At 29.9% G+C, this 24,214-nt stretch overlaps 1 protein-coding gene across 3 annotated transcripts in view; it reads right to left on the bottom strand.

Annotated features, from left to right (window-relative positions):
• LOC124492725 (uncharacterized) overlaps positions 1-24,214 on the bottom strand; it is a 64,968-nt gene that overhangs the window by 37,269 nt on the left and 3,485 nt on the right. For 2 of the 3 annotated variants that reach the window (XM_075729748.1, XM_075729744.1), the window contains exons 2-3: positions 12,403-12,883; positions 10,527-12,245 (exon numbers count right to left, since the gene is read on the bottom strand). In XM_075729748.1, coding sequence (XP_075585863.1) covers positions 10,527-11,226 — 700 coding nt within the window. In that variant the 5' untranslated portion in view covers positions 11,227-12,245; positions 12,403-12,883. The remainder of the gene's footprint in view (positions 1-10,526; positions 12,246-12,402; positions 12,884-24,214) is intronic. The other variant, XM_075729749.1, reaches the window with a different exon arrangement.

Here is a 24,214-nt window from a genome sequence, read left to right as displayed (position 1 = left end):
AAGTCTGTCTAAACGAATTAATCAAAAAAAAAAAAAAAAAAAAAATCTTGTCGATAACGAGCAAGAACCTGGACGGAGAAATAAAAATGATCCGATTTTCAAAACAAAACAAAAAATTTTCACCAAAAAATTTAAAATCAATCCACTTGTTATGTTGATTTCAACACACACATACACACACGCGCATAAAAACAGCTGTAAAATAAATCAAAGAAATGACCGTCAGATTTTATTTTATTTTGTCGGAATTTACTTTTATCTACAACAAGAAAATTCCATTGTCAAAACATCAAGAAAAAAGGTCTGAAAAATATGATATGAAAAAAAGAGAAACGAAAAATGACAACGCCTAAACGCACACACAGCTCTTTTTTTAGAATTGCTCCATTTTTAAGAAAAAAATCATCATTCTTTTATGTATCGAGTTTTCTTATGAAAAAAATTAAAAAATTTGGCATCACAGAAAAACTGGTTATATGGCGAAAAATGGTTTCCAAAAAAAAAAAAAAAAAAAACGCAAGAATAATTAACTAATCAACTTTTAAACGATTTCGTTCATCAACATCATCATCATAATAAATGAATAAAAAACAAAACGAAACGATCCAAGTGAATATAAATCATCAATCCTAACAAGATACCCCTAAGAAGAAGAAGAAAAAGCCAAAAAAAGTTATAAGAAAAAAAATCTTGGCAAAAACAACAACAACAACAGCAACAGCAGACTTGATTTATGGATTTCGGGTAACCTCGAAATAAAAAAAAAATAGATGTGAATGATGATGATTTAGAAATAATAAAGTCATAAAGCAAGTAAAAAAAACCAAATACTGACAGTTCTGATTAATTTTAACGTTTCTTTCTTACAGGACCAACAACAAATCAACCAATAATCTTTGCAATAATTCCATAAATCGACAAATGAAATTGAAAAATTGAAATTCACAATACTTGATTGAATGAAATGAAATAATGAAAAGATTTTATTATTGTTTTATTGTTGTTCAAAATTTAGCGGTCACAATTGTATACAATAGTGGACAGATGTTGTGAATGAAAAAATAATGAAAATCTATTGTATATCTCCTGTATATTTATTGTAATTATGGCCATTATGAATTATGAAATGATGAAATGGTAAAAAAAAAACATAAAAACCGACACACTGTATTGTACTGTACCTGTTGATGTCATAAAAATCATGAAAAAAATGAATTTTTAGGCGGAGAGTTTTTTTTTGTATTAATTTTTTCCATGGACATCTGGCCGTGAGAATTTTTGTCTCGGTTTTGCCATCGCCAATTTATGATTGGAATGTTTGATTTTCTAATTGCCTTTTTTTCTATTATTAATAACCGAAGATGTAAACACAATGATGATGAACAAAAATTGAAAGAAACAGAGAAAACAAAAAACATTAGCTGAATCATACCGATGAATTTTAATTAAATTTATAACCAATTTTTTTTATTGTTTTCCGTCACGGATAATTTTCCTTTTTTTTTGGTTTGTTTCCTCATTTCATTCATATTTGAAAAATTTTCGTTTAAAATCGACTTTAAAATTACAACTTGAAATGTTAAATGGTTATATCTGGCCACATTGGTGTTCATTGTTGTTTTTATTTGGGCAATTTAACATTTTTTTCTCTTTCGAACCAAACGAGTGTGGGGTTTTGGTTAGAAAGTTGAACGAGAAATTCGTTACAGAAATATTACTTTACACACACACACACACACACACACAAGAATCAATTGAATTCTTTTCCCATGAGAATTCTCTCTAACAACATTCAAATATTGTCCAAACATTTGAAATAGGAAAAAAGCAAAGAATTTTTTCTCTCTCTCTGTGTGTGCGTGTGTGTTTCGGTGGGTATGATTCTGCAGAATCATCAGAAAAAAAAATCCTCCAAAGTAGTCGATGCAAATTGAAAAGCCATCAAAGGCAAATTCTTTGCAAACTAATTTTAATCCATTGTTCAGATCTTTGTAGAAATTTTTTGTTCAATTAGCTTGTACATTGTAGTAGCGGAATTTCTTTTTTGATTTTAGCAAGCAATTTCTTTTTTTTTGACAATGAAGAATTCTCAAACATGCATAAGTCTTGAATGAAAAATTCTTGACAGCCATAATAATAATAATTATTATTATTTGGATTGTCATCATCTTCATAGTGGAATTAATCTCTATATATATCTCATGAATAGTTTTTCTCATAATGATGAAAACAAAAATTGCAAAACATTGATCACGTGGATTTTTTCTTCATTCGTTATTATTAATCAGATTAACTATTTTCAAATGATGAAAAACAAAGCTTACTTATTATTATTCATCACTTATACCACAATGAATGATTGAAAACGAAAACCGACAACGACGACGTGATGATGATTTTCATCACAACAAAATAACAGAATTTTAGAGAATGAAAATAAAATTGGCCTACGCCCGATTTGAAACATGATGATGATGATGATGATGTGTACAAATTCGCCGACATTTGGTTGAAAGAAGACGAAGACAAAAAAAACAAACTTGAATTAATAAATTGTGGTCGTTGACATTACATCGTCATTGTTTTTGATTGTTTTCGAATTGATACTATATACACTGTATGTATGTATGGAAAATAATATCTTGTCATCATGTTATAATCACCATAAAGAATATACTACTATGGAAAAAATTGTCTAAAAAACAAAACAAAAAAAAAAAAAAAATGAAATTCTGACGAATCATGCATACAACATGGATTATAATCTGTGTCGGTTTTCATCATCATATTAATACAAATGAATGAAACATCTTCATCATCCTAACAAATACTGTTTTTTTTTCTTTTTAACGAATGAAATTCCATATTTCACTCGTGAAAAATAAAAAATATCAACAACATCTAATTAGCTTAATGGTTATAGTGAAAAAGGGAATTGTGGCGGTATCGCCCTAAAAATAGTCAATTCTATAGATGATGCTGATGATCATGATGACGATAACAAAATTCCGGTTACACAACAAGCTACATTGCTAGTTGCGATCAACCGCTAAAATATAAACTACATAGACCGACATTTAATTTGAGAAATCAACTACAACAAAAATGACAACTGATTCTTAGTAAGAAATTATTTCGTATTTGAATATAAATTGTGATTAGTGGTTTCAAATATCCAAAAGTTCCATTCGGAGGCTAACAGCAATTTTTTTTTTGATTGGGGTTTGTTTGTATTTGCTTTCTCTCTCCACCTCCCATCAATGACTGACTAAAGATTAGATTACCAGTCATTCGATCAGTCCAACCAAACTCGATTTCTACCCAAAAAAAAAAAAAAAAAAACCAGCCATTTGCATTCATTTAGATCTGTACGCACTGTTCATCAATACAATTTTCCTTTTGTAAAGATCGGTTTCCATCGAACAAACTAAACGAAAAATAAAATAAAAAAATTCAAACGGGAATCCAAACCAAAAAGAAAAAAGAAAATCATGTACAACATGGCACAAGTCATGTTTTAATTAGGGATACACAGCAAGCTATATGATGATGATGATGATTGTTATTAGGGTCGCTGATATCCATCGGGATACGGTTGTGTTCCCAACTGATTTGAATACAATACCTACAACAACAACAACAACAACAAAAGAAAGCGTGCTGAACTTGTGCAGCGGCAGGAATACAGAACACGCGTAACACACACACAAAACACACAAGCACAAGCAGCTTGCATAGTTTGTTTCGAGGATTGACCCAAAACGGAAAAAAATATTTCGATTTCAATTATTATTATTATGGATCGAATTCGATGAATTCGTTTCGATTGGTTGGATAATGAATAATGATTATGATGATGATGAAAACAACCAGAACAACAACAGGCAACATAATGAAACAAGCATTGACCTCATGAAAAGCGATCGATGATCTCATGAAGTAGAAATTTCAAAATGAAAAAAATTTTTTATCTGCAAATATCGATTCAATGTTTATTTTCATTATATATTTTTTTGGGTTAAATGGAATGGAATTAAAAAAAAAGTCAATTTTTATTTTCATAAAATGTATTTTTTCTTCCATTCTTCTTACCTAATACGGATATGATAAGAAAAAACATTTTTAACATTATCGATATGAAAAAAAATAAATATATCAAACAAGATCAAAATCAAAATAGCAACGTATAGAAAACTGAATTAACAATTAAATGGAGCGAAAATCTTTCCCTCTACAACAATAACAACAACAACAACAACAGCCAAAAAAAAACAAGTCAAATCTCATCTGGTTGACTAATACGAACAACAACCAACCAATGATGACATTAACGACATATATATATGCAATTGAACGATAGACAAAACATACAATTTTTTACACTATTCAGTTGTTTTTTTTTTGGCTAGATTCAAGATGAATGGAACAAGTTTGTTATGTTTGTTTGCGTGATAAACTGTCTGTATGTATCAACCAAAGGACCATCATCATCATTATTTTTTTATTATTATCATCATCGATGATGATAATAATAATGATACGATAGCGATCACATTTAATGACGATGATGATCATAATAATGATGATGATGATGCTGGTAATGATAAATATCATAAATAACAGGATTCACATAGCGGTTATGAATAACGAGAGAGTGAGAGAGAGAGAGAGAAAAAAAAATCAACTGTTCGCTGTTTATCTGTTCTGATGATCGTTGTTTCCCCTCTATCCAATTCCCCAGTTGTGCATACACTCCCCATAAATTATGATGATGATTTTATTCAATTTCAATAATGATGAAAATGATTCATCATTTAAATTCGATTTGGCTTGAAATTGATCATCATTTTGATTTTTGGCCAATTAATTTATTTATACAATGAGAAAAAAAATGATTTAGATTTGATTGATTGATTGATTGGTTGGAGAAAATTTTATGAATAAGCTCATATTCATTTAGAGCATCGAATACAATTCAATAGAATTTCAAATCCGAAAATCGTTTGAAAAAAAATCTCCGATAGAATCTGTACAGAATAAAAAAGAAAAAAAATTCTTTTGATACAAAAATCAAAAGAATTTTCGCACTAATCTTTTTTTATTACATATTCTCTTTTGTTTCCAAACTACTAAAATATAAATAGATGGCTGAATACACAATGAAACAAAACTATAGAGCAAAATAATTTTTTGAAAAATCCTGATAACGCACGCACAGGATGCCAACGATGTTGATGTCAAAGAGCGTGTGTATGTGTCGTGCCAAGTGATACTGATGATGCTGATGTTGAGAGTGTTTTAACAATAAAAATGAATAGAAGACACGTGAACAACAGAATGGATGATGAGTCATAAAGTGAGATTTTTGTTTTTTGTTTTTTTTTTCGCCTATCTCGTTTAGACTTTTGTCATTGCAGCTGTGGAATGAATCGTTTAATGTTTTTTTCTTCTTCTTCTGTTGTTGATGTTGGAAAAAAATAGATTCTGTGAACATACGAGTGTTCACTGTTTTTCATTCATTCAAACATTTGATGATATTGAATAAAGATTTTTAAAAAATAAAAATCTCGAAAACAAACAAAAAACGTTTAATCCACCTTATTTTTGGGAGGAAAATATTATCTAGAATAGAAACCATTTTCATTTGTTGCGTGCGTTTGTGTGTGTGTGTGTGTGACAAATAAGGAACAAACAAGCTTTTAACAAATGATGATTGAAATAAACATTAAATAAAGGTGAATGTAGAAAAAAAAAATTTGGGCGCAACAATCAACACAGGAAACACTGTATTATATTATTATTATTATTGAATTTTCATTCAGTAAAATTATCTCCTACAGAAAAAAAATTGAGGATTGTCATCACCTTTTTTTTCCTTCATACGTAAATATTTTTCATTTATTCATTTAAAAGAGCGAAAAAAAGACAGTCATTCATAATGAATCAATCATCATCAAAAACAACTATCATTCAACCATAATGGTAACAAAATGGACGACGCCAATAGGGAAAAAAAACGCCTACACGATAATATGATACAATATGGATGATGATGATGATGCTAGTTAATTCAATGGCAAAGCTTTGATACCTGAGCATTGGTTAATATGGCCATCATGATGATGATCATGATCAATGAATGATGAAAATTCTCACTATACAAATGATGTGTAGGATGTATATATCTATGTTCAACATCAAAAACGATAATTTTCATCATCATCATCATTATCATTTTAGTTCATTTTTTTTTCTTGAGCTACAAAACAACCAAATGAAATGAAATGTTCATAGTGTACCAAATTGTATATAATCTCCCATGGGTTTTTATGGTATCTACTACTATATAAAATAAAAAATGCAGGCGGAAGACAAACAGGAGAATCATCTATTTTCATCTATCCAGATAAAAAAAATATATTCCAAACAAACTAAACAAACAAATCGACAAACAAATGAACAAACATCAAATGCTTGAGCATCATTATCCGGGGAAAAAAATACGTCCACTGTAGAACAACGATAGAAACGAAAAAAAAAAAATTTAAATGCAACAAAAAAGGCGTATTTAGCTTTATATTTGCATACAAATAATAATCATTTCTTAACTTAACAACAAAATGGATCATCCATTTTAAGACAATGAGAGAGAGAGAGAGAGAGAGAGAAAGGAAAATTGGACGATAACTTCTACGAAAATGCACGCATGAAAACAAAAATTGTATCCAGAATGAGTTTAATTAGATTTACCACACACACACACGCACGCATACAATTAACACAAATGTATCTTATATAAATTTTTTTCTTGATTTGTTTGCGTGCAATTTTAGTTTACGGTATTAAAGAATACAAAAAACGACCATTACCAGAAAAAAAATTTCCTTTTTAATAGTGAAACATTCGTTGTATTTATCGGCACAACCATACACACACTGATAATATCATCAGTGAAAATTAAGTCTAAAAAATGTCAGGTGAAAAACAAGACAATTTATTCGCTTGCATGTGTGTGTGTGTGTGTAGGTAGGTAGGCAGGATGATAAATTCTTTAATCTCTAAATTCAAACTTTTTTTTTAAAGTTTAAGCATTGAAAGAAAAAAAAATTTTGTCTCTCTCTCAGCAAAAAATCTTAAAATTCTTTTTTTTTTCATGCTCAACTTTGCCCATTTTTTTCTGCTCAGTATTTTATGATAAACTGATGGAATTATTACTTGATTTAAAGAAAAAATAATTGATATCAATCGACAGAGTAATAAAATGTAAGCGAGAAAAAAAATTTGTTCATTTTTTTTCATATATGAAACATAAAACATTCTAAAATCAAAGCGAGAGAGATAGGAAAAAAAAGAAAGAAACCGCGATGATAAATAGCAAAATGGTTCAACAAGAGAGAAAGAGAAAGAAAAAAAAAACCATGAAAATACGTAGATAATATACATTTTTTTCAGGTAAAACAAAAATCAATCAATCAGTCGTAATCGTTTTTTTTTCTTCAACATTTGTGAAAGTGATTTGTCCAATCATCATAGATATATAGCTTTTTTTCAGCTCAAAAATCTTAACCACAAAAAAAATAAAACTAAAATCAAGCCACACCACAGACCACCACACTGATTTTTGCAAAATTTGTGCAATTTCGAATCATAATCATTCATCTCAAGCCAAAATCATTCGACAACCATCATCATCTTCATCTTCGATTAATCTTCAGGATAATCACACATTGACTGAATCAGTTTGTCAGAAAGAGAATTGGCGGCGGCCACCACCAACCGAACCAATTTTTACTCAAAAAAAAAACAAATCGAATTCTAATGACAGAAACAAAATCAGAATGAATGAAGACGTCGTATGTTTATAATAATAATAATAATAAGAGCTACCACACAATCATCTTTTTGCCATTCCAATTTTGTTTTTTTTTTTGCTGCGTTCGTGATTTAGTTATTTTTGTTCTTTCTTTTTTTTTGGTCATTCCGACTTTAAGATTATTTGATGCGTGTGGATTAATTTGCCAATGACCAATGATCATAAAGATGATGATGATGATGATCGCACCATCACTATTGAAGACTTGATGAAAAATGGCCACCACACACACACAAAAGAAAAAATGTATGCGTCTGATAGATAATATCAAAAAACAAATGAATCCAAAATCAGCTAACTATTCTCAATTGTAATATGAATCTTGATCATTCAAGCAATATAAGCAAATAGACAGAAATAAGTGAAAAAAGAAAAAAAGAAAATTTCGCATAAAATACTATGATGATGTTCAAGTACTGTAGAGTATCATCATTAACAAATTCAATACCAGAGAAGAGAAAATCAATGAATATAAAAAAAGCCTAAAGAACGAATATATAATACCCATGATCATCATCATCATCATGATGATCATGATCTTGATGACCTGACGATCATTTGAAATGATATATTCATGGCCAAACATCACGAATAATAGCGAATGAACAAAAGAAATATAAATGAAAATCAGGAGAAAAAAACAAATAAAGAGACGCCCTAATGTGGCGCCATGATACTATCAAACATTGAATATAATCTGTAATAGCCATTATCATCTATAGGAAAAAATTGCCTGGTAACCAAACAAAGACTAATCAATCGATTGAAATTTGCATAATTTTTTCTATACAATCATCATACAATTCATCATAGAGGAAAAAAAATTTCCTGCAAATGTAAATTTCTAAAAACCAGAGAAAAAAAACGGACAGCTTGAATAATCTGTCAAACAAAGAAAAATTGTAAAATGGATGTTGAATGAATGAATGAATGAACGAATGTGATTGAACCCGATGATGACATTGAAGCTTTAATCCTTTGGTCATCCAAATATAAATAACAGTATTATTGTGACGAAAGATGAGATCCAACAATTCGTGTGTGTGTGTGAATGCAATTGATATTCGCTACTGTTATTGCTGTTAATATTATCCATTCATTCATTCGACCGAAAAAAAAAATTTTCTTTTCCCAATTCAATGAAAAAAAAAACAGCCAAAATTCTCTTTTCTTTCGCTCGTTTGATATGTATGCATGTTTCAGATGAATAGGGATTTATTAACGCATTTCATTCATTCATTTCATTGGGAAATAAAAATAATTAGAATGACCATTGGTCATTGTATGCGGCTTTTCATCAATATAGCAAAAGCTATTATTCTTGTATTATGTAGATACTCAATTTCTAAATCATCAAAATACTTCATCTTTTTTTCTGATTCACTCATTCACTCTCAATATTTATCAACCAATGTGCAATACAAGTTGAAACGATATTTGTAATATAAGAACTTGAATGAAATGAACTTGTTATTAACACACACACACACACATACATAATAGACAAACAATAAATAAAACTAAACGAGATGGTCAACAATCATCATCATCATCAATATGATCGAAGAATCCAAATACATGGATCTCATAACTGGCGAGAAAAAAAATATAATAAGCACTAATACACACACACACACACACATTGATTTGACCAAGAAAAACCTAGGTCCTAGACCTTAGTGCCTTTATTTATAACTATTCATTATTATAAATCAAGCTAAAAGCTTTGTTCCATGATCCATATACAACATCATAGCAGATGCAATCAAGCGAATCTAGCCAACGGATTTTTTTTTATTTTTTTTCTTCAAATCCATTTTGGAACTAGTCTATTTGTGATTCTATATATGCACACACTAACAACTTGAATACATATCTAATGGATTTTAGACAAACAAAACATACTGATACTATATATACGAATGTTAAAAACAATAACATAAAATGTCTAGCTAATATTTATCACACGACATAAAAATGATGAAAATGACACATCTGAAAATATGAAGAAAAAAAATAACGAAGATGATAAGTGGATTTCTTGCTGTGTGTTCCGGGTGGACAACATGATGATGATGATGAGGTTAGAAAGAAAAGAGAGAGAGAGAGAGGAAAAAATTATGACAAACCATACAAGACATTGTAGGATGATGAGGAATAAGATGATAATGATAATGACGATGATGATGATGATGATGATGATGATGATGGACAAGCCTAATTTCAAGTTTATTTCCTGTCAACCCTGGAATGTTCATGTCATGTTTCTAATTCGGTTAAATATTTATATATGGCCAACTATAACGAAATCAAGAAAAAAAAATGTTTGATTGCCATCATCATCATACGTCATAGGTCTTAGTATAGTATTCGATTTGAATGGACAAAATTGGCCAAGCATACAATGAATTGAAAAAAAAACTAAAAATAGCAATAATAGTAAGAAAAAAAACGAAAATTCAATCAATCGATTTGATTGAATGATTGATCGACCTGACTTTAACTTGACTTGATCCATTCGATTGACTTTGTCTGACTATTCAACTGTATGATTGAAACAAACACACACATACACACACACACATGCACAAGATATTTGAATTTGATTTTCAAATTCGGAAAATAAAATAAAAAACGACAGAAATCGACCTACCTGATACGAATGCGTTCGTATTGAGGATGGATAAAATAATGATGATCATGATGGCGATGGGGGATGGCAAAAAATTTTTCCTATCATAGGATATCACAGATGATGGCAATAATGATTGTAGTTGTTTTTGTATCCTGTTGTTACAAGTATTTTCTAAAAAGGGTTTTCGTTGTTTTTTCATCGTCAACGATGATAATGTTAATGATGATGATGATTGTAGTTTATCAAAAGTTGAATTAAATTTCATTATAAAATACGGTAGTAGATGATGATGATGATGATGATTATGATGATACGATCCTGGTTGATCATCATTGATGTTATTGTCATCGTTCAATGATTCTTGATGACTAGTTTGATTTAAATCAATTTTTTTAGCCATCTTATTCAATGATGACCGTTTTGGTTTCAATGATGATGATGATGATGATGAATTTGACAATGTTATATTGGATGAAAAAAAGGGCGGAAATGGTATTTGAGCTTCTTTTTCATAGCAGCTAGTAGCTGTTCCGGACATTCGATTATTATTATTATTATTATTATAATCACAACATGAACATGGACAAGAAACAACACTAAAGCAATGATGATGTTGTTGGCGATTTTGATGACACAATGAGAAATTATTATTACAAGTAGTCATGATGAATTTGTTGTTGGAAGATTTTTCTTTCATCATCATCATCATCATCATCATATATTCAATTCATTGGACAAACCGAAAATGTCAGTTGTTGTCGTTGTCGGTTTGATGGATGAGAATTTTTCTCACACACACACACAAACTAAAACACACTAATGATGATTATGATGGCAATCGGAGATTGTGGACAACCATAACAAAAACTAGCCAAAGACAAAAAAAACCACCAAAACTACAAAGCTCAACTTGGCACCCAAATAATGATAATAATGATAAAATAAAGAATTTAACTCAATGAAAAATGTGAAATAATCACATCGTTAACAACTTTCAAAACACACACATGGACATTGAGAAAATAAAACCTAATAAAAAGGAAAAAAAATCTTCCAAAATTCATTGCATTCGAAGGATTTTTCCTTTTTTTTTCTCAAATCAACACCACACAAAACCAGCACCATCATCATCACACAGACATTATGGTCAATATCATAATCATCTTCTCAAAAAAAAATCATTAAGAATAGAATGGGAAACTTTTTTTTTATTTCTGTTCACTAATAACAAGCCAACAAGACGTTGTTGATGATGATGATGATGATGATGATGATGACGTGGAAATACAAATAATAATAAGGTGGACACAGACACAAAGAATAAAGACACAATTAAGATGATGACTTATTGTTAATATATTGAAGGTATCGTGTTTGTGTGTGTGTTGCTTGTTATTCTATGACAAAAGAGAATTAAATAGACTTTGATAGGATAATGTTTGAAATAAAGTTGTTGTTATTGGAAACAATCATTTCTTTTTTTTTATTTTCATTTATTCTTAAGAATCTTCTTCTTCTTTATACATTTTCAGAGTTCCGAGTTCTTGTAGAAAATAGAAAATTCATTCAACGATTATAGTATCCAACGCAGCAAGGAATATTATTTATTTTTCTTTTATTTTGCTTCTTGTTTCAATTCTATTATTTGTTAATGGCGTTGGTGTTGATTTTTTCTTCTCTATTGACATCAACAATTACTTAATAGCTATTTGTGGACAATGTTTATTTGTGGTCATTCTATATAAGAGAAAGGAAGCAAGAAAAAAATGCAATTTATTATGAATAGAACGATTAATGATGTGTGTGTGAAGGGAAAAAGAAAATTCGTTATGGAAATTATTACTATATTTGGGACAGTAAATATATAAAAAACCAATCGATCGATCCTACTTACCTATTTTTTTCAGAATTTATTGAGAGTATTTTCAGAGAATTTAAGAATCAACATTTAGGATGGATTGATGGTTCAATAGTCGTTTGGTTGGTTAGTTGGGTGCCGAGCAAAACGACTTTTACCACAGAGAAAAAAATGATAATGTCGATTTATCAAATCGCTTTAATGATAAACAACATTTTTTTTTGCCAAATCGATCGATTTTGTTTTGTCACTTGAAGTTTTTATGTGGAATCGATTTTATTTTTGTCTTATTCCAGTTATCAGGTAACGAATTTGAGCTTTTTTCTTGTTCCTGTGAAATTCTTTATTTCAGTTTATTTTTATTGTGGCTGTTGAAAATGATTAATTTCATTATTCTAAATTTTTTTTCTTCAATGAATGATGATATTCAGCAGAAAAAATAAGATAAAATTTCTACGGTTCCAACCGAAATTGAATAGTTTCGAATGACATTGACATAAATCACATCTGAATAAATCTAAAAGTAAAAAAAATAGAAATAAGAAAAATGAAAATTCATATACAATTATAATATAATGAACGAATATACAAGTTTACAAAAAAAAACAAGGACAAGAAAACCGAATACCAAGAAAGAAAAAGAAAAAAATTGATAAAAAAACCAGCCCCATATCATACAGGCCTTGAAAGTTAGACAAAACCAGCGAATTCAATCTTGTTAAAATATCTTATATATCCTTTATAGACAAAGACAAATATCCGAACTAGATCAAATATAGCCGATATTTTATTTCCACTTTATATTCTATTGAATTGAATTTTTTCTTTGGTGATAAAAATGATGATTACAATCATAATTCATCAATGGAATTGTATCATCATTCTTTCATCAAACAAACAAACAACCAAGAAAGATTGAGATTTTGAATTTAGATAGCTTTTTTTGACATACTTTATATGATTGTAAAGTAAAATGTCACCGACATCGCCAGATAGATGACACACACACACATGAAATAGCAAAATGAAAAAAAAGACAGGTGCGGCTAGACAAAAAAAATTAGCAATGAGAAGATTATGATGAAATTAACAATTTTATCAAAAACAATAAATATCATCATCATACTGGATGGCTCGTCGCCAAATGACAGATTCATAACGAATTTCCATCAATCACACACATATACAATGATAACACAAACGTTGAACAAAATGAAATGAATTCCATATCCACCACAGTATGAAAATATAAAAAAAAACTTTCATCAAAAAATTGCAATCAACGGATCTAAACAACGATTGCTAACAACAAGCAATTTATGTAACCACTACGCACATATACAAAATTGATAAGGATATTATGAAACTATTTCATTTATTTGGACAGCTTTTTGTAATATTTTTTTTGTTTTTTTTCCATCCTAAATACAGAGATCACCACCGATAATCATCATCGATGAACATCATTCGGGAGGTGTCGAATAATTAACGTTATTGAAATCTGTCTGCCTGACTTGAATTCGGCTGCTATCTCAATGATGAATTAGCCATAAATTGATCAGGTCAACAACAACAACGTTGGAATCTGGTAAGTTAAAAGCTTGGTGACCTTTTTCTATATATAAATGGACAAAGTTCGTATCGAACACACGCATACTGAGACAGTAGGTATCATCGTTCCGCTATTTCGGTACGCCTACCTTTTTTCCTATTTTCAAAAAAATCGACTTTTCCAAAAATTCCATCGTTCCATCACACACACACATATATGCAATACAATATAATTAATCATTTGGAATCGACAAACTTTAGAAGAGAGAAAAAGAATAGTGAAGGAACGAGATGGGGATGAATTTCGGTATTTTGCAACATCAAAATAAAAATTCAAGAGGATAAAGAGAAGGTCAAACAGCCAATACTAATAAAAAAAACTGAATTTTGAAACTACCGTTTTACTTATGAAGTGTAGTTACTAAAAAAATGGCTAATTTTTTTCTGCTTGTCTCGAAACAAGTTTCTGTGTGTGTGTGTGTGTGAATGTGCGTGTGTATGTTCCAAAACAATTGTGTGTGTGTGATTAATTGCGATGGATGAAACAAAACAAAAAAAACAAAGGGGCCCAGAAAACAGAATTACCGTTTTTTTTATATAAAAATTCAGAAAGAGAGTGTTTGTATTTTTAGCAAAGTTTTTTCCTTGAAACAATAACTATGGCATCACTTTTTTCTTTATCGTTGTTTTTATTATGTAAATGGCCTCCCCATACACATCGATTACACACTGACAATTGATTAATTTTTTTTTCATTCACATGTTCTATTTAATAACTAAACTTTGTTACAAACAGATAGCAAAATGAACAAGAATTTTTCTTTTGTCTATTTAATTACTAGGTATCGAATATATATTAGAAGGTAAGAAAAGTACTGTCGTTTTTGTGTATAACATTTTCGAACGACTGTCACAAAAATTTGGTAAAGGTTTCGACATCGTGTATGACCTCGATTTATTCTTCGATGACCATACTTTAATTTAAAAATAAATTTTTTTCAACTTTGACCACAGGAAGTGGTGGCCGGCCTCTGTTTTTGGACCCATTAAAAATCGAAATTTTAGCCATTTTGATTTTTGCTCGTGGTGACCCCGACCAAAGAGTTAAAATTCATCTGACCACTCAATTCAAATTCCACATGTCCTGGGAGTTGAAAAAAATTATGGGCGTAATTTTTCCTCAACTCATCCTTTCTCAAGAGCGGATCAAAATCCGGTCGGCCGCTATCAACATTCAACTAGACTGCTAGCAATTTCAATGGGCAATGCCATTGGCAGAGTGGCTGACGGCACATGAATTGCATGATCGGTTATACGATTTTTAAATTTGGAAAAAATTTGGAATTTTTGGTCAACCAGATTTTTTTGTTGACTTTTTGGTTAGCGGAAAACGTGTCGTGCGATAATTGATCAAAATTTTTTAAAAATTTCATTTTGACGCATATTTTTCATATTGCTGAATAACACAGTGGGTGATAGCGACCGACCGGAATTTTATCCGCTCTTGAGAAAGGATGAGTTGAGGAAAAATTAAGCCCATAATTTTTTTCAACTCCCAGGACATGTGGAATTTCCATTGAGTGGTCAGATGACCATTTCCTCTTTCGTCGGGGTCACCACGGGCAAAAAACAAAATGCCTAAAATTTCGATTTTTAATGGTCAAAATACAGAGGTTGGCCACCACTTCCTGTGGTCAAAGTTGAAAAAAATTTACTTTTGAATTAAAGTATGGTCATCGAAGAATAAATCGAGGTCATAAACAATGTCGAAACCTTTACCGATTTTTTGTGAGAGTCATTCCAAAATGTTATACAAAAAAACGACAGTACTATTCTTACCATCTAATAAATTGGAAAAAAACGATAATGACGACGACAGATTGTCATAGAAATGTTTGTTGAAAAATTAAACATTTTCAAAATTGTAGTAGTATTAGCAGTTGGATGTAATGTGTAATTGGATATTTGATTGTCATCATCATCATCATAAATTAATTTTCTTAAAGTAAGAAGAAAAAAATCAACTTTATCATCATCAATTTATTTGATATAGAAAAATTATTAGGTGTCAAACATTCATCGAATAAAAATGAAAATAATCCGGTAGGTATGGTTCATCATTATTTACAAAAAAAAAAAAATTTCCTTCCAAAGAATCCAAGACTTTAGATATACCATTATTAAATGAATGATAAGAGGAAATTAGCACTCAGCAAAAAACATACTTGACAATGTCAAGAAGTTATGCATTCGTTTGGTTTGTTGTTGTGTGTTCACAATTCACAATAAATTTTCCGTTATCAAAAAAATTATTGAAATAAATTATTTTTAATTTCTAGTCACATCCTAAAAACATCATCAAAATGTGTTTGTGTACATTTGGGTAAATTAATCGATATCATTATCGTTTCTTATTTTTTTCTGATGTTTTTATCATTTATTTTTCCATATCTAATTCATCTATCTACATTCAATTCGTTTATTCATTTACGAATGATGATGAAAAAAAACCTCGATCCATGTTTCATCAAATATTATTTGGTGGTGGTGGTAAGGAGTCATACAACAACATAACTCAACTCATATCAGATTTCATGTTAATACAATTTTTTTTTTGTTACCACCGTACCAAACAACAAAAATAATAATAACGAAAACCAGATTTGACAACGATGACGTAGTTAATATAAGAATCCAATGGAAAAAAATAGAAAAAGTATCCATTTACATCATCATCATTAAATTCATTGTCATTGTCATTTGAAAAAAAAAATTTCTTTTTGGCTTCTGCTGCTGGCTAAATTCAATAGCAAAAAAAAACGGATTCCATGGATGCTGAATTGACATAATAATAAATCATCTAAAAAATTCTGAATCTGGATAGGTGGATGGACAGAACTAAACAACAACAACAAAAATCATAGCCATAAGGCAAAAACTGATGATGTTTTTGTATGTGTGTATGTTTTTTTGGTAAAAATAGTGGTCAGTTTCAGTTTCAATTTCACAATAATGTTAAATGTTGTTGGATATGTACACATGTTTCATTTGTTTTATTCTATCGTATTCATATACAGTAATACCCCGCTTAACGCGGGGGTTACGTTCCAAAAATTCTGAGCGTTAAGCGAAACAGCGCTAAGCGGGGCTATCTTTACATAATGCATTTTTACCCTTCATATACAATGTAACAATGTAATGCAATGTAGGGTAATTGTACAGCGTTATATCGAATCAGCGCTAAACGGGGCAGCGTTAAGCGGGGTATTGCTGTATCTCATTCATCGATTCAATGAATCAATGTTTGACAGGCAAAATGACTGTGGAGACTCTATTCACCAGAATTAGTTGAATCCAAACGAACGTTGAACAGGGAAATATAGGAGAAGAAAAAACAAAATTCAAATAAGTGATGCTTGCGGGGACAAACGAACAAAAAAAAGAAAGAAAATTGAGGACAAGTTCTAAAACGAAGAAGAAGTGTACTTTTTTTTTATTTCCACGACAAATGTGTTGATGTACAATACAGGAAATTAACCTAATCAATTGGATTGACAATTGCGAGTGTTTTTTTTTCTCCGTCTCTCTCATTCGCTTCCTTTATGTCGATTGAAAAAAAAATTTCGTGTGTTGAATGGCCAAAGACAACAAATAGAAAGAAATAAAATTGAATTTCCTTGGATTTTTTCTTGTTTTCTTCTTCACCACCACTAACATTGAACATTGGCTAGGTCGTTGTCATTTATGTCATACAATAAAGTACACATGAAGTAGTGATGCAAAACTGAATAAAAATGAATAAAAAGAACCGAGTTTTTTTCTCCAGTAAATCAAGCTTCAGCACCGAGAGAGTGAGAGCAAAAAAAAAAACCAACTGAACCAAATGATGATGATCATCGATGATGATGATTCATCGAAATGTATTTTGTTTTTAAATACAAAACAGAATTTTCATAATGAATTGAATTTGAAATGAGAAAATAAAAATCAATTTTCAATTTGTTCACTACTACAAATGTCATCATTTATTTTTCAATTGGCATTATGAATGAATTTTCAAATGCAATTGGATTTGATATTCATGCTGTTATATTCACAGAATATTTGAATCTATTCAATTTGCAATGATCATCATCATCACCACATCATACATCAAACACACACACACACACGCACAATTTCATTACATTCATATAATAATACAATCAATCGTCAGTAATAATAATATACGGACGCGTGTCACACATTTATACAACACTTTCATAACAATTGAGAAAGAAAAACGGTAAAAAAAAATTTTCTCTCTCTCTCTCATAAATTCTTAGCTAAAGAATCGAATCGTCCAATGGAACATTACATCCATACACATGCATTGATGCAACATCGTATGTGGTGAAAACACGCATCTGAACAACAAGAAAAAGGCAGAACTGAATTTTATATGTTTTATTTCATTTCAGTTTTTTTACGGACACGATTGGTACACGGCTATAGTGAATATTCAACGACCGCTTGTCGAGTTTTTCTCTTTTCTTTCAATAAAATAAATTCAATTGAATGAATTTTTTTTATCCGAATTGCGGTTACAAACCATAATTCAGTTCAGTACTCACAAACAAAGAAACACAATGATAGAATCAAAATTTTAAATTTTTTAAATCAAAAAAAACGACAAACATTTAATTTGAATTTAGAGAATCAGATTCTCATTCTCTTACCCACACAGGTCTCAACTTTGGAAACGAATCATCACATACACAGACGCACACACACATGGAATGATGGATTAGATGAGAAATAATATCATCATAATCATTGCATCCGTCAAACAGTCATTCAAAATCTCATAATGAAATGTACGTATATAAGCTCACTAGAGAAGAGAGAGAGAATCATCAGGCCTGAAAGAAATGTAAATGAAAAAGCCAAGTGATAGAAATAGCTATTTGAATATTCAACACACGGAATCAAAAAAAAAAAAAAAAAAAATCCCTTTTTGTCCAGTGGAAAAAAGGCCCCCTTTTCTTCATTTTTTTTGGATTTGAATGAAAAATGTGAAAAAAAATGAATCCAACCGAGATGATGATGATGTTGATGAGGTGGCAACGAATGAATGACTGACTGACTGATTATTATGATTATTATGATTGGTGAAGAAAAAGAAGGCAAGGTGGAACGTTCACGTTTGAAAACCTTTTTTTTCACCACCACCACCACCACCACCAACATGTCATATATAAAGCAAAGCTATGGGAATTGAATCGAAAAATTAAATTGACAATGTCATCACCAGTTGTCTTGATATACACTTGGAATATCATTCTAGTATATTTTTCTTTTTTCTTCATGTGATTAGATTTCGAATGAATGGTTACAATGATTCTATTATCTATTATAATAGAATCATATAATCAAAAAATAAATTACTTCAACGGTATTTTCAATGGCCGATTATAAATTTCGCTAGCTGCCAAAAACATTTTCCAATAGAAGCAAAGGAAAAAAATCCATTTTTAGCATACATATCGATAGAAGATTATCCTCGATTTAGCCTTGACTTAACATTCAGCGTTTGTTTATAAATGAAACTGAATCTGTCAATCTGAATAATTTCCCATATGAATTTTATCGATGAAAAAAAAATTTTTTCAATCTCAACAAGATATCATCGAAATAAATATCCATTGAAAAATTCTGTCTGTTCTGAAAACAATTACACCCACCTACCACCATCGTTGAATGTTGTAATCCTCTTTGTCGTCATTCTATGTGAAAATGAGGCCAGAAAAATTCTGTCAAACTAAACTTAACCGAAACAAACGAAAAAAAAAATACACGAATGACAAAATCTACACACGATCATGATTGACATGACCGATGAATTATTAGTCATCGCCCAGCTCAATCCAAATTACCACCAGTGTTTTGTGTAATACAGTAGTTTTGAAGTGAAATTCTGTATTTGTTTTTTTGGAACAAAAAAAAAAATTCAAACAAACGACACAATGACATGTGAATAATGACAAGTGTATGTACATGTGTGCATGTATGTACCAATCCAGTTTTATCTAATTCACTAAATTGGCTCAAACTAAAATAAAATGGACCGACCAAACTTGTCATCAAGTTGGCTGGTCACACATCACATAAACATTTTCCATGTGAGCCTATAATGACAGAAACAATCACAATGATAATCACAATCACAACTAGAATGATAAAAGGTAATCGATGTTTTAGAACGATTAAATAAATGAGATGAGAAAATTAAAATTTGAAATCTAAGTAGTGAATGGAAAAAAATCAAATGACTCTAGAGAATTGGAATGAATAATTTGACTGTAAGATAATTGAAAAATTTTATTCAAAAAAATTCTCACACAAACATTCACAAAACAATTCCTGTGAATATCATCACCATCATCATCAGTTTTTTGTTGAATTCTTTTTTGTGCATGTTTTTGGCTCATTTAATTCATCATCATCATCATGAATTGTCATCACATGGAATTTTGTATTCATTTCTTTTCAAATTAAATCAAAGCGTTGAAAATCATTGCCATGATGATGATGATGATGATGAAAAAAAATGATTCAACGACAAATAATGACATTGCTCATTGAATTTTTTTTTTCTTAATTCTCACTCAAGAATAATGACAATGATGATAATGTATAACCACTGGTGGTGGTGATTGTGTAATGTTGAAAATTAAATTTTATTTTTCCGCTTTTTTTTCGGTGAGCAAAATAAAATGAATAAAAATGTCATTGTTCAACGTATAAAAAAAAGATAGACCAGAAAAAAAAGAGTTTTGGTCTCGCCGACAAGAAGAATTTTCTTTAACAATTTTTTTTATAGTCATTTCAATTGTCGGTTATGTTTTTATGATCATCATCATCATCATCATCAAGGATTGTGGTCGCTGATGACAACAACGAAATTGTTGTCGTCACTCACTGATGATCATGATCATCAACAACTGATTGATCATGTCAAGCAACACACACACACACACACAAACACGCTTAAATGCTTCGTAGTAATTAGAGAAAAAAAAACCTAAAATTCTATCCAATGGACAACACATATTCACACCACATAGTAATAATTAAAAGAAGTTGATCGCGCTTATAATTGAATCGTAAAATTGGTTAGAAATGAAACGAAGAAAAAAACCACCACCACCACAACAAGCATATTCGTTGTCCATAAAAACAACGAAGACGATGACGGGCAATGGAATGACGAAAATAAATTCTCGTGACTAATGAAAATAAAAAAGCGAAAGAAAAAGAAAACTATAAATTTGCAAACTTTTCAAGTGCAGTAATAACAGTAGTAGTGAAGAGAAAAAAAATCAATCAATCAATGATTTTTTTTTTGATATTTTTCCAATTGTATGTATCGATATTGTACTTTTATAGTCATACGGAATTATTATTATTTTAAATGCATATTTTTAGTATCATAATCATCAACCATAATCATAATCATCGATTGATTGCCATTCAATTGATCGTCATCATCATCATCATCATCATCATATGAAAAATAATGAATCAAACACGATAAATGAAAAAAAATGATTGAAACAGAAGCCCTGTTTTATAACAGTTATTGGTATTTTTTTTTACATTTCAAATTCCCTTTAACCTGACCTGTATTCGATGATTGAGATACTTTAGTTGTTGTTGTTGTTGTTGTACGAATAAAAAAAAGTGTTAAAAATAGGAAGATGAGAACAGAAATTGATGATGAGAAATAAATATATGAAAGAAGCTATTATTTAGATCTTTATGAATGAAAAAGGTAACAGATCAATCGATTATAAAAAAAATAGAGAAAACATAATTAAAGACATCAAACTTGTTTTTGTTGCTACTAAAAGATTCAATGATTCGATGATGATGATCCATACAATTAATCTGATCTCATCGCCTTATTTTCTCACACACAAACACACACACTTATCATTCTATCTATCTAAAGTGATAATAATAATAATAATTGAACAAAACAGGTAAGATGAACATTCTGTTTTTTTTTGATTATATAAAAAAAAATTGGGTGCAAGAAAGGAGAATGCACACACATATAGTGTGTTTGTGTGTCGAAATCAAAACAAGAAATTTATTTTCTGATCAAAATGATGAAATATCAAATTTGATTGGAGAAAAAAAAAACACACTAGGAAATTTTCTGTCCATTTTCTCACTAAATGGTAAATTATTATGTTAACACCATAAATAGTGGTCACATATATTAACACGGTATACAATGAATGCAATGAAATTCGAAACAACAAAAACAAAAGAAGCTCGTTGTTTCAAAAGATTTATGAAAAAAAGAGATTCAATCATTTGATTCATTTGTTTTCATCTTATTTTTTCATATAAATACAAGTCTTGTTATGTTTGACAGACAAGAAAAAAAATTAACCGACAAAAAAACAAAATAAAAAACAATGAAACAAAATATCCGAAATCATTCTTGATGATTGTTATCATTTTATTTATGAAAGCTACTGTGTGTATGGCCATCTCTTTATCATTTAAAAGCATTCGAAACATGAAATGAAAATGATAATTTTTCCCTCATTCATCATTGAATGGCTTTGTTTTTTTTTTCATCATACCGCCAAAATATAGTATTTGAAACGTGGAAAAAAACAAAGGTGTGAACGTGCACACCTTTTTCAACACAAAACAGAAAAAACATCTAAACATAATCAAATTATTATACGAACATGATCGTGATTACCGGTAGAAGATTGAACATGTAACCAAAAAAAAAAACAACATGAGAAACCCATATCTTAAGAAAAGAAAACATAGAATGGGTTTTCATTTCAGGATATTTTATTTGTGTGTCTGTGTGTGTGCCAAAATACCGCATGACAAAATAAAGATCAATATGCGTGTATACTAACATTTCGAATAGAATTATTTTAGAAAATGAAGAGAAAAAAAACTTGCTACCTGTCTGTTTTAACCAATTTCATTTCCATATAGGTATGAATTATTTCCACCCAAGAAACAAAAAAATAATTACAAAGTTCATTTGATTTGTTTTATTTTTATTTTTTGGCTTACATTTGTGCATGTGTGTGCATTTTAGTATCCAACAACAACAACAACAAAATGAATCTAAATGCAATGTGACAGATTTTTTTTCTTTCTATTTACCCCAAAAAGGAAGCTCATTTCTTTTTTCTTTATTTTGTTTTTTTTCGCGTGCATTATCATTGATATCATTTGCTTATTGTCTGTTTGATGACATGAACCAAAATAGTGGGAAAAAAATACAGATACAAAGATGGATTCATTGAAGACTTGGGAAAATGAAGCTCTAATAAAGCATGAAAAGAAAAATAGGATGAAAAAAGGGTAATACAGTATACCGACAAACGACGAGAAAGATCGTGTTTGTTTGGGTATAAATAAACCTGATATAGTTGTGAATGTGAATACAGTAACAGAAAATAACTACTACTTTTCTATTTTTTCGGTCGTCCCTTGTTATTAGTTTTTTTCTTGGTTCGTGACAGTTCTTAAAATCTGAAACAACTCAGGAAAACAACAACAACAAAAAAACCCGAAACTAGATCACAATTACCAGTTAGGGACCATATTTCGACAGGCCATTTGTAAAGTCATAGTCATGGAATGAACGCTTTTTTGACAATCAATCAAACAGTTCAATTCCGTTGACCCATTAGTTTTATATGGCTTCTTCATACAATCATCAAATAGAACAGTAATTTTGATTTTCTGGTTTCTAGGCATTTTGTTTTTGGTTAGTCTTCATCATCATCATGAGAAACCAATGTCATCAGATATTTATTTTCGAATATAATCAAGGACGGAATAATAAAATGAACTTCATCAATGAATATCAAAGATGGTAACAAACTTGAACTTTGAACTTATTCACATTGGTTGGTCGGTTGGTTGGTTGACTGGACAACTCGAATCGATATGACAACACCCGACAACCATCCCAGACAAAATTTTATTCATTCCAAAGAAAAAAAAATGAACAATCCATATATAAATTCAAAGTTTGGTCATTCAGAGCTTTTTTATTCCATTTTTTTTCTTTGAATGCAAATTATTTTTTTTCGTATTTTAAAATCACCAAAAAAAAAGAAAAGAAAATACACTGGAAAAAATAGATGGCCATGATCGTATCGGTAATGATTAGCCAGGAAAAACACACACAAAATCCCTTGTCCTTCTTAATGTGGTCTCACGGACACACACACACACTAATATACACCAACAAACCAACCAA

The sequence above is a fragment of the Dermatophagoides farinae genome, chromosome 1, assembly GCF_024713945.1.
Source record: "Dermatophagoides farinae isolate YC_2012a chromosome 1, ASM2471394v1, whole genome shotgun sequence".
Classification (NCBI taxonomy): domain Eukaryota; kingdom Metazoa; phylum Arthropoda; class Arachnida; order Sarcoptiformes; family Pyroglyphidae; genus Dermatophagoides; species Dermatophagoides farinae.
Note: the sequence above shows the minus strand (reverse complement) of the source record. Positions and strands in the feature narration are given on the sequence as shown.